Genomic DNA, 12,550 nt, shown 5'->3' with positions numbered 1-12,550 from the left:
TATGGGACAAATCTTGCTACCTTTATTTAAAGGCATACCTTTAAAATCACCGGGACTACAGCAGTAGGAGGAGTAAGATTGGCCCTAGAATGTCTTCAGCTTCGTTTCCATACAGAGTGCTATTGTAACAAAATAGTGAATAGTTAAAGATTGTGTAATATTGGTAAGGAATGTGTGCGAGGTACCCCTGCTTCTCTGCTGCTCTATGGCCAAAGCACATACAGTGTAATCTTAACAGAGAGGTGGCTGTGTTAGTCTCTACTCCCACAAAACAAAGCAGCAGAAATGTAGCACTTTAAAGATTAACAAAATGATTTATTCGGTGATGAGCTTTCGTGGGACTGACCCACTTCTTCAGATCAAATTCATTTCCAATGCAGACTAACATATAAGTACAGAGGACCAGCAAGAAAAAAAAATTTGATAAAAACTGTCAAATCAAATAGCCCTCACTCCCGTCCTTCTATCCTATTTGACTTGACAGTTTTTATTTCAATTTTTTTCTTTTTGGTTCTCTGTACTTACATAAGTCAGTCTGTATTGGAAATGAACTTGATCTAAAGAAATGGGACTGTCCCACAAAAGCTCATCACCGAATAAATCATTTTGTTACTCTTTAACGTGCTACATTTCTGACAGTGTAATCATGTTAACGTAATTCACTTGAGTGGATGCCGTAGCTATACATTTAGTTTGAAGTGGTTTAACAGTATTGTGCAATGAAAGCCGTCCACCCTGTGTAATTTAGGAAGCAATCTGTCATATCACTGATCTTTTGCGGGAGGTCTGTGTGAAGAAAAAGAAGAGAAGAGCCGTGGTTGGAACCTGGTTTTTCCATACAAAGTGTACTGAGAGACTTCTGTAGCTGCTGTGTAACTTTAGGTGGCCTATAATCATTGCTCTTCTTTGTTATTTTGTTTAATACCCTCTTGAGGTAAATATTTTTTCTGTCCAGCTTATGAGTCTGGGCTGAGGCCTGTCTGTTTCTCAGTTTAATCTCACAGCGCCTCTCCCCTACAAAGCAGATTTAATTATCTATTTCTATGTACTTGTATTTAAAGCAGAATGACAAGAAGTGTGTGACCTCCCCATGACTCACTCTGCCCTGCTGGGTGAGTGCATAGAGAAGGTGAGGGGGTTACCTCCTGCTTTGAAAATCACATCCCAAATTTTCAGTGGGTGTAAATGAGTGTTGTTCCATTGATTTCTATGAATGTCAGAGGCATAAGAGCTGGCTCAGAGTTGTACATAAAGGCTGAAGTGACCAAAGCAGGTGGTGTGGGTCTGTTGTATGTATACTTAAGTTATAATCTATTAATGTTTCCCTGATCCCAAGGTGGCTGACAGTTTCAGATAATAGTACACTTCTGCAAGCAGAGGAAGGGGCTGGGATAGGAAGTGGGTATAGGAGAGAATTCTGCCCTGGGGGAGATGTGTAGGAGGGGTATAGGGACAGAGCTGTGACCAGCTGAAGGGGGAGTGCAGAGGGTTTGGTTGGTGACCTGGGGTGGCCCAAGGCTTCTTTAAGCAGCTTCCTGCTGTGCTCCTGAGGTCCCAGCAGGGTGGTGTGTGGGCTGGATCCAGTGGTTTGGCAGGTCAGATCCAGCCCACAGGCCGCATCTTGCCCACCCCAGAGCTAAAGATTGGGTATCAAAAGAAGGATCGGGGAGGTTAGTTCTGATACCTCTTGCATTGAATTTTCCGGTGTAATGCCAGTAAATTCAACCAGCCTGATGTCAGAATTAGACCTCAGAGTTCCAGAATCTCAACAGGTGTCAGTTGGTTTCGCTCCATCAGAGCACCTGTAGCAGTTCACACCCGCTGAAGAGCCGGCTCTGTGTTTTGATGGTTGGCATTTCATCCAGGCTGCAAGCATTTGCCAGAGTTCAGAACAAGGGCTGCTTTTCGGTCCCAAAGGTATATTTGTACTTTGAAAACTAAAAAGCAGTCAAGTAGCACTTTAAAGACTAACAAAATAATTTATTAGGTGAGCTTTCGTGGGACAGACAGGTGTCGAATTTTTTGTAGCAGCATGTGTGCTGGGAGTATCACAGAAACAAACGTGCTCCATCGCACTGAGACATCTAGCACAGCCTGAAAACGTGACCAGTAAACGTCCAAGAATGGCAATGGACAACTGTCCATTGACTACCTCTGGCAATTAAGAATAGTGCATTTGAGAGAAAAAAATTAGCCTTTTAGTTATTTGTCAGTCTCCTTGCTACGGTTTAGTTAATAACATTTGCCCTGTATCAAAACCTGGGTTATGAAAGTACATGGCTGACCAGCACATGGGCACACAAAGGTTGAAGTGTCACCTCCATGACTCATCTGGTCTCTTCCCTCAAAACCGACTGTGTGCGTAGTTCTTTAAATAGTCACCTCCATCTCTTCCATTCGTTAATCTTCTCACACTGGTGCTCGAAAAGCCTGGGATCATCACAGTTACACTGAAATAACCCCATCGTTATGTACATATTAAAATGTATATGAGTGTGGCCACATTTTCAGCAGACCCAGCATTTTGTGTGTCACGCTTTTTTCAGAACCTGGCCAGAAATGTCACAACAGGAGCTGTTGGGTACCCAGGGCTTTTAAAAATCTGTCCCTTATTAAGTGCCCCCATGGGAGCTGAGCACCACCCCCGGAATATTTGTCTCTTAATGTTTATCCATCTTTGTAAAATATTTTGAAATCTGTTGCTTTCTGGAGTGAAGGAAAAGATAAGAAGTGCTACTCAAAGGCTATTCTTTGTTGCTTGGTTGGTTGCTTGGTTTTGAATTAACTTGCCACTGTGAGTGGGGCAGAAAACTGAACAGGAGCCCCTAAAAGGCCCTAATTATAATGTACCAGCCAAGGATGCTGTAACATACTTGAAAACAATGTGGTATTAGAAACTGTGAGTAGTAAGGCAAGAGAGAAGACTAGCCTGTTTTGAAAATAACCTGGTGGCTTGGAACTCCTGTAAAATACTGACTTGGGCATATCAGAGTGGGAATTTCCACCAATCCCAGATGAGAGAATTAGACTGTAATTGTTCTAGGACACTAAGGATTGTTCCTTGTATAAGGCTCACAGGCAGAACGAAACCTGAGACCTGTGGAACTTAGTGTCAGTGCCTCTACAGTCCAGGCTAAAAGCCAGCTGGCTCTCGGCTAAGGCTGTGCAGGAGACTCATTCATCTCTCTGTAAAGGGTCTAAATGCCACTGACCAACACCCAGTAGGTGTGTGGGTTACGCTTGTGCACTAGCTAGTGAGGCTGTTGCTCTCTGGAGTGAAGGAAATGTGCTTGTAACAGCGTTCTGCATTCCATATAGCCGGGGTGTCCAATAGTGATTCAAAGATCACTACACTTGTGGTTGTGGTCCTTCCACATTCACCACACCCCACTGCCCACTGCAATTCAATGCCATCCCCTTTCCCCTCCCGCAGAGCCAGGTCTCCCTCCAGGTCTCCCCCCACTTTGCCTCAATGCCCTCCTGCTTCCTGAGAGCCAAGCACCCCCAACACACACACACACACACACACACATACTCTCTCTCTCTCTCTCTCTCTCTCTAAATGAATATACCAGTGACTCACTGGAGCTGCCGCTGCTGAAGCCGGGGCCACCAGGGTCGCAGGAGCTGCACAGCTCTGGGCCGGGGTGGCAGGAGCCATGTGGTGGGGCACATGCATGGAGTGGGCAGAGGGCACTCCACATTTGTGGCTCTAAGGAGCTACATTTAAAGGCTCCAAAAGCCACATGTGGTTCCAGAGCCCAGAATAGCCACAACGCGGTGTCCTGTTTGCTACGTGGGGCAAGTGGCGAATGTATTGGACACCGCAGCCATATAGAAAAAGCACGGATGGCATTGAGCTCCTTAGGGACCTTGGTATGAGCCCTTCACGCAGGATCAGAGGATTAGTTCCACAGAATCCCAGCTTGCACTGGGCAGTGAAACTCGCTTGTCTCAGTCCTCCAGTGCAGGAAAGAGAATATGTCAAAATCAATGTGGTAAATTTGGAAAGGGAGTGGGGCAGGGAAGGTTAAAGAAAATAGTAGTGTGGCATTCCTAGGAAGAAAGCTCACGATGGAAACACTATTAAATGTGATATGAAAATCCAGAGTACCACAGTTAAGTGTCTGTGTGTGCATGCATGTGCTGTTTGTACCAGCGTATCTATAAAGAGATTTTCTTCTCTCTGAATTTCAGTTGCCACCAAGGCGATTAATCTCCACCAAGTGAATGGTCATCAAGGATGTGAACTCTGCTGCTTTTTTCTAGCCGGATGAAAAGTGTAACAGCACGAGCTTGTACCTCCTTTGATTTTCATGATGGCAGCAACTAGCGGCGAAAGCCAGCTACAGAGGATTATCAGAGATTTGCAAGGTATGGTGCCTGTTGACAGCTTCATTCTGCAGGCTGGAATGCATTCCTCATGTTTTCACTGAAGGGGAAGTACGTGGGAGGTGGGTAATGTAGAACAGTATTTCTGAACCAGGCGTATTTGTTCCCTCGGGGTACACCGAGGTCTTCCAGGGGGTACATCTACTCATCTAGATATTTGTCTCCTTTTACAACAGGCTACATAAAAACACTAATAAGGTCAGTACAAACTAAAAGTTCATTCAAACAGTGACTTGTTCCTACTGCTTCATTTGCCTTATGTTGAAATGGAAGTAGAATATTTCTGTTCCAATTCATTTATTGGATTATAGGATGGAAGAAAGTCAGCAAATTTTCAGGAGTAGACTTCTGTTGTGTTTTTGCATGTTTTTGTGAGTAAGTAGTTTTTAAGTGAGGTGTAACTTGGTGGTATGCAAAACAAATCTGACTCCTGCAAAGAGTCAGAGAGAAGAATGCACTCAACTGTTTACAGAAAGAATAGATGCTAACCAGGGAGAATTTGTTCTTCTTTGTAAAACAAATACAATTTAAGATTCTATAAAAAGGCTCGGTAAATGTTATGTAACCTGGATAGCTTGAATGGCGCTTGTTTGAAGACCTCAGATTACTTTAGGACCATGTTTCTCAACCGGTGGTAGGTGTGCCCTTGGGGTACTCAGATGTCTGGGGTACTTACTCTTTTTTGAAAAAGGAGTACTTTATACAAAAAGGTTGAGAAACACTGATGTAGATAAAGGAAGGTGTTACATTCCCAAAACTGCCTACACTGCCTGGCTGCCCGGGAAGGCTGGGGCTGCTGTGTGGCAGCCCAGCTCCCCAGCCTTTTTATAGAATCTTAAATTGTACTTGTTTTACAAAGAAGAACAAATTCTCCCTGGTTTGGAGAATTCTTTCTGTAAACAGTGGAGTGCATTCTTCTCTCACTCACAAGTCAGGAGCAATATTCCCTCGAATTTTATCCATCCACATGTGGAATCAATTTTGTAGCATGTGCCGAGGCACGTGCCGATGTGCACCACCAGTAGAAACACAGGCTGATGGCCCACGAGCGCTGCGGGAAGCAACACAGACTAGGACACCACTTTCTGCAGCTCCTGTGGGCTAGGAAGAGTAATCCACAGCCAACAGGAGCTGCAAGTGGCCGTACCTGTGGACTTGCAGGTAAATAAAGCACTGGCGGCCCACCTGAGTATAACCCTGGTGAACCATGTCCGGCTTATTGCCTGCCCTTTGCCACTCAAAGGCTAGTGCTTGGATACGGCACAGCAGAGTCCCTTGGAGATGGCAGAGTTCCACACCCAGTCATGACAGGATTAGTCTGTATATTTTCATGTGCATATTGTAGCCAGCACACTCTGAAACGTCCGGAATAAAACAGTGAGGAGATAAATATGCTGACCGAAGGACTGTGCTTATTTTAGTGAATCTGCTTATCCTCTTCAGCAGCTTACCCTCTCCGTCCTGTTTAATCAGAATTGCCATTGCTCTGGGCAGGGAGGTGTGCGTACGAACTTCAACGCTTTCCTCTAATCAGAGCAACAGGAGGGGATCCTGGCAGGGCTCAGCAACATTTCCCAGCTGGTTTGCTCCCATGCTTTGAGCTTCCAAGGGGAAAGGTTTACAATGTAATTATTTCCAGCAGGGTAAAAGCCAAGAAACCAGTATAAAAAGTGGGCACAATTTAAACTGTAGGGTGTTTTCTGCATGGCCTGGAGCTATGAGTCTGTCAGCCAGAGCCATCCCTCGGGGGCGTGGGGCCTGGGGCAGCTCCCTCCCCCACCCAGGTGCCCCAGGTGCAGGACTCAAGGCAATCCCCTGGCTGCAGGCCTGCCCTGCCCCATCTCTGCTCTGCCCTCGACCCCAGTGGGGGGTTTGGTGCAAGGTGGCAGCAAGGGTCAGCGCCTTCTCCTGCACTTACCACGGAAGCAAAGAGCTGGAGCAACTGACAGCCTGCTCTGGTCTCCTGCCCATCTCCTAGGCCGCTGTCATCACCTTCAACACAGCAGCAGGAAGCAGAGGTGGGGCAGTGGCCTGGGAGACGGGCAACAGAGCAGAACAGGCTATCAGGTCACTCTGGCTCCTCCCACTGTGATGAGTAGTGGGTGCTGATCCCTGCTCCCACCCTGCACCGGTCCCAAAGGCAGTCCCCAGTCTGTCCTGGGCCCTGTGGGTCTCATCCCTAGGATGGTTGAATGGGCCACTGTAGGGCCTTCCAAAGCATGGGGCTTGTAGCAGCCACCCCAAACCATCCTATAGAAGGGATGGCTCTGCTCTTCTTCACTGTTATTGATGCATAGTCCGCATTACAGAGTTAGTAACAGAGAGGTAGCCGTGTTGGTCTGTATGCTATCAAAATAGAACAGCAGTCCAGTAGCACTTTAAAGACTAACAAAATAATTTATTAGGTGATGAGCTTTTGTGGGACAGACCCACTTCTTCAGATCTGGAGATAGTTCTGTTGTCCTCACAGAGTTAGGTGGAATCAGGCTGCTTATGTTAACCTAATTATGTCAGTGTACACACAATAGCCTCGCTCTTGCTGATAAAAGTTCACTATACTACATCGACATCAAACTCTGCCTCCCTAAGAGGCATAAGGCTCATGTTGTACTTACACCTAAGCCATGTCCCCATAGATGTGGCTATGGCTACATGAGAGAGTTCTTTCAAAAAAGCCAGGCGTTTTTCGGAAAAAAATGAAGAATGTCTACACGCAAAATCTAATATGGAAAGAATGTGAAAGTTTTTCCAGGGATCCTCTTCCTGTCCCAGGTGAGGAAGAGGACTTGTTTTCAAAAGACTCTTTCAGGGAAAAAAAAAAAAAAGGAAGAAAGGTGGTAGATGCCCCAGGGGGCTTCCAGTTTACTAGGCAGCCCTGTTTGCTGATCTTCTGGTTGGCTGTTCTGTCGAGAGAGCAGCCAGACTGCCCAGCCACTCTCTCGACAGAGCGAATTGCTCTTTTGATCCGTTTATTGTGGGTGGCTGCAGTCTTTTGAAAGAAGATTTTTTGAAAGAGATCTTCTAGAAGAACTTCTTTCGAAGGACCACTGTATTGTAGCCCTAGCCTGTTTTACTTACTTCAGCTCTTGGCTCCAAATAGACAAGAAGGCCTGTGGGGACAGGGAGTGGACACCAGCTAGAGCCCGGCTGCCCTCCGTCCCAGATCGCTGCTCAGAAAGATCAGAAGCCCAGGTGACTGCTGCCAAGAGGGGCTCAATAAGCCCCAGGAAGGCAGGTGGTGTCCCAGTGGGAAGCTGCATGGAGCTGAGAGCCTTGGTTCTCAATCCCTCACAATGCCCCTCTTCAGTTGGTGAAGACACACATCATCACCCAAAGGAGGATAGTACAGACAACAATAATTACTGCGGTGGCTGTAAATTGATGGAACATAGATCAGTTTCAGTTTGTAGTGTAGACATACTGTAAAGCACTCTAGCAAGGGAAGTCAATGCACACGCTATAAAGAGACACAATAAACCATTTATTTATTTCAAAATGTTTGTGTATTCAATCCAAAATGTCATCTATATTTAGTCTCTTATTCTGGTGTCGTGTTTTCAAGATGCCGTGACAGACATAAGCAAAGAATTTAAAGAAGGAGGGGAACCAATCACAGATGACAGCATCAACTTGCAAAAGTTTTCTTACAAGCTCGAGTACCTTTTACAGGTAAGTGGCACAATCATATGTAGGGCCCTACCAAGGTCACCATCCATTTTGCTCAATTTCGTCATTGTAGCACTGTAAAAATCGTAAATTTCAATATATCAGATACTTAGATGCAGTGCTGGAATTGTAGGGGTCCTGATCCAGAATGGGTTGTGGGGAGTCCCTAAGTTATTGTAGGGGACTTGTAGTGTTGCCACTCTTACTTTTGTTCCGCTGCTGGCAAAGTGCTACCTTCAGAGCTGTGCCTGGCTAGCAGCCACTGCTCTCTGGATACACCGAGCTCTAAAGGCAGCACAGAAACAATGGTGGTAATACAACCACCCCCCATAATAACTTTGCAATACCCCTCGCTTCCCATAGCCCCCTTTTGGGTCGGGATCTCCAGTTTGAGAAATGCTGGTCTGCCTCATGAAATCCATACAGTAGACTGTAAAATCACACAAAAGGTCAGATTTTATGGGGAAGAGCAGATTTCAAGGTCCATAATGTGTTTTTCCGTGGCCATAAATTTAGTAGGGCCTTAATCCTATGTGAGATCTGGCCTTTCCTTCATTCGTATTGCTCTCTCATCTTTGTGGTTCAGTTTTAAATCTAGCTATTAATCAAAAAGTCAGAACTAAGTACAATATGGACCGCTGTCCTTTTAGTTATCAGGCTTATATGTGTCAGTGCTTATTGCACTTATGGCTACAGAAAAGTATATGCGTTTATATTAAAAAGCAGTGCATCGTAACTAGTGGGTTGCTTTTGAGAACACAAGGATTTTTGCATTGTATGGGGAGCTTTTATACTTGACTTAGAAATATGCCATTTTACATAGTCGGAAGCTCTTTGGTAATAAAAATGATGACATGTTTTCAGGGGAAAAATAATTTTTTTCTTAAACACAATTACCCATCTAATAGATCGGTTTTTGATGGGCATGACTTTGCTGTGAAAAATAGTTTTATAACATTGAAAATGTAATACACAAAGTAGGGTTTTTAACTGAAATGTCTGGGTTTTTAATTCTCGATCAAAAAAACAAGTAAAGAAAGTTACTCTGCTGTGAATACCTTTAGTATGTTTAGAGTGACAAGGTAGGTGAGATCTTTTATTGGACCATCTTTTGTTTGTGAGAAGCACCTGCTGAAGAGCTGCTTGTCATTTGAAAGCTTGTCTGTCTCACTAACGGAAGTTGGTGCAATAAAAAGGTGTCTCCTCAACCATCCTCTCTCTCTGCTATCCCGGGAGTAACACAGATACAATTTTACTTCACGCTGCATAGTGATTTTGTGAGTCACTGGCTCCCAGTTCTCTGCTCCATGAATTCTGGATTTATGTCATAATTCTTCTGATGGCTCACTCTGTGCTTTGGGAAAGTCACTTAACCAGTCTTTGCCTCAGTTGGTCTGTTCAATGGGGATAATAGTGTGTGTGTACCCACATTGTAAAGTATTTTGAGATCCATGCTGAGTTAATTGCGATCTTTGAAGATTTAGGTACCTGTTTTAAGTACCTTATCTTCAATATATTGGCCTATATTAGTGCAATATATAGGAAATACTGTAAATCCCAGGGATCAGTTTACAAGTTCTGGGTAGATTTGAATGTCTATTCTTTAATTAAGCTGATGATTTACATTTTTATTTTGAACTCTGGAGCAGTATTTAAAATCCATCACATTGTGTGGATGCAAAACGATTTCTATTTCCTTTGTTGATGTGCACGCATACCTCCTATTCATTAAAATTAATAGCCAGGAATGTGAATGTCAACAGGAGAGAAACCTAGAATAAGTCCTTGTTTCATTGGCTTAAATTTTTCTAAGTGTTTATTCCTTTTGAAGTATGACCAGAAAGAAAAGACCACACTAATGGGGAACAGAAAAGACTACTGGGATTACTTCTGTGATTGCCTGGCTAAAGTCAGAGGAGCTAATGATGGGATCCGCTTTGTTAAGTCTATTTCAGAGGTAAGTAAACCAGACTGATTAATCATCCCAGTAAGTGGTTTGTGTTTCTGCATATCCATTAGGAGAGTACAGAACTCAACAGAGAAGTTCTGTGATGCTGCTTTTTAAAGTAGGAGAAGGAATGGGACTTTTTGTTCTGTCGGTACAGAACATACCAAAAGGTAAGCAAAGTTTAGTGTTCATCACATTTCTCCAGGCTAGATTGTACCGTCTTTGCACATTCTGGTGTGGTCCCTTTGACCTCAGTCCAGCCCTGAATTATTTTAAATTACATTGTGTTAGCAGTTACACTTAAAAAAGATATCATGGATGGTGGACAGGGTCTTTGTTTAGAGTTAATGCCCATGATTTAACAATGGGGGTAGAACAGAGATGGAACTGAAGGGGCAGTTCTTGCCCTCATATGTTCTGGGTCCCTGAGGACAGGAAGATAGATCCAGTTCTGGGGGAAAAAGTAGTAAGATTTTACCATTATTGTCACTCTGCCATTAGTCTATGGTATTGAATGGGCGTCACTGAGCACAGAGTTTGTCTCTTGTCTCTACTCACTTAATGCTTGTACAGCACCTTGGAGCTATCATACCATATGACTGTTGAGGATTATGATTATTGTTATCACCAGTGATGAGCTGACATGAAAGAACACAATGTGAAATGGTTCTTACTGGGCTAAGCAAAGTACATGTTAGTAAATAGCACAGTAATAAAATCTAAATCCAATATCAACTGAGAAGCAAGCTTTGATCTCTAACTCTATCAGTCAACAAGGCAAGCCCTGCAAGAAGTTTTTAAGGTTGAGCTTTTCTGAGGCGTTTCAGTAAATTTAAATTAGTTGAACAAGGACATTCAGGCTATGTCTATACCAGCCCCCCCTTTTGAAAGAGGGGTGCTAATGAAACATTTCTGGATATGCTAATGAGGTGTAGTAATGAATATGCAGCGCCTTATTAGCATAATGGCAGCCGCAGCACTTCAAAAGTGCTGCTTTCAATCATGCGCAGCTTGTCTACACGGGGTCCTTTTTGAAAGGACCCTGCACACTTCAAAATCCCCTTGCTGCTAGTTGGTTATAGAAATAAGGTGATTTCAAAGTGTGCGGGGTCCTTTTGGAAAGGACCCCATGTAGGCGAGCCATGCATGATCGAAAGCAGCAGGTTTGAAGTGCTGCGGCTGCCATTATGCTAATGAGGCATGCATATTCATTGGTGCTGCATGTTCATTGCAGTGCCTCATTACACATATCCCAAAGTGTCTCATTAGCATCCCCCTTTCGAAAAGGGGAGGGCTAGTGTAGATGTAGCCTCAGTGTAGTAGGTGGAGCACTGCTGTGGGCTATGATGACTGTTGCCCGGTATCTGGTTTCCGTGGCTCCCAGGCTGTTTTTTCACTGGCTGTGTTTGTTGATGAAGAAGCTTTTAATCTGTTTTGTCAAGAGTTCCTGTCAGCAGCCTTGGGTGCTGCTGTCATGCAGCTTCTCTGTATGATCAGAGGGCCAGCCAGGAGGCTAACGTGCCTGTCCCTAGCACAGCCAGCCTCTGTGTTGTTCCCCGTCTCTCTTCCTTCAATTTTCCAGTTGGTTTCCGGGGACCCCAGATCCCACCCAGCCTTCTCTCTTGGCTTTGGTGTATGAAACGTTTCCCCAACCCCTCTTTCTCTAGTCTCTGCATTTAGCTCCAAATCCATCTTCTTCCCTTTGACTCTTTAAATGAAAATTCCCGTGTATTTATATTGCATGGCTTAGGCACACTAGATTCTGATGCATCCGGTTTTGCTGCACGTAGTGAGTGGGACAGAGATGCCAGAAACATTCTGTTTCCACTAATACAACCAGGAAATGCCTTCCTCCAAAGAGCCCAGTGGATACATTGTATTTTCCATCCCTCTGGCATTTGTACTTCCATTTTGGTTTAACAGAGATAAAACTAATTATAAATTTTCTCTCTGTCCTCTCCATCCGATACCAAAATCTTCCTTGTCTGCTTTAAGATTTCTGTCCTTTTTATGAAACCATCTCTAACATCCTTCAGCCTGTTGTATGTTCTTTAATTTCATAGCAAACATAGCTTCATGTGGTTATATGACAGTGTCAGAAATTTCCTCTTTCACTTTCTGTGGAAACACAGAAATTTGCAGATGGAATAAGTTTTTAAAATCGCTTTGTTTAGTGCGGTTTGTGACTTGAAAAAATATCAGTCAGCTCTTTCAGGTACCTCGTTTGTCACATTGGCCGTGTTTGCACTAGCCGAAAACTTCAAAATGGCCATGCAAATGGCCATTTCAAAGTTTACTGATGAAATGCTGAAATACATATTCAGCGCCTCATTAGCATGCCGACAGCCACGGCACTTTGAAATTGCTGCAGCTCGTCCAGACAGGGCTCCTTTTCGAAAGGACCCCCGTCTGGACGAGCCACGCGGCAGCAAGCCACAACAATTGTGAAGTGCTGTGGCTGCCGGCATGCTAATGAGGCGCTGACTGTGTATTTCAGCACTTTATTAGTAAACTTTGAAGTTTTCGGCTAGTGTAGACACGGCC

At 44.2% G+C, this 12,550-nt stretch overlaps 1 protein-coding gene across 2 annotated transcripts in view; it reads left to right on the top strand.

Moving 5' to 3' along the window:
* FYCO1 (FYVE and coiled-coil domain autophagy adaptor 1) overlaps positions 1-12,550 on the top strand; it is a 93,017-nt gene that overhangs the window by 9,488 nt on the left and 70,979 nt on the right. For both annotated transcript variants that reach the window (XM_074988259.1, XM_074988258.1), the window contains exons 2-4: positions 4,198-4,374; positions 7,955-8,061; positions 9,890-10,015. In XM_074988259.1, the coding sequence (XP_074844360.1) occupies positions 4,317-4,374; positions 7,955-8,061; positions 9,890-10,015 (291 nt within the window). In that variant the 5' untranslated portion in view covers positions 4,198-4,316. The remainder of the gene's footprint in view (positions 1-4,197; positions 4,375-7,954; positions 8,062-9,889; positions 10,016-12,550) is intronic.

Source organism: Carettochelys insculpta, chromosome 2, assembly GCF_033958435.1.
Source record: "Carettochelys insculpta isolate YL-2023 chromosome 2, ASM3395843v1, whole genome shotgun sequence".
NCBI lineage: Eukaryota > Metazoa > Chordata > Testudines > Carettochelyidae > Carettochelys > Carettochelys insculpta.
The sequence above is the reverse complement of the archived record's forward strand: the minus strand, read 5'-3'. Positions and strand labels throughout refer to the sequence as shown.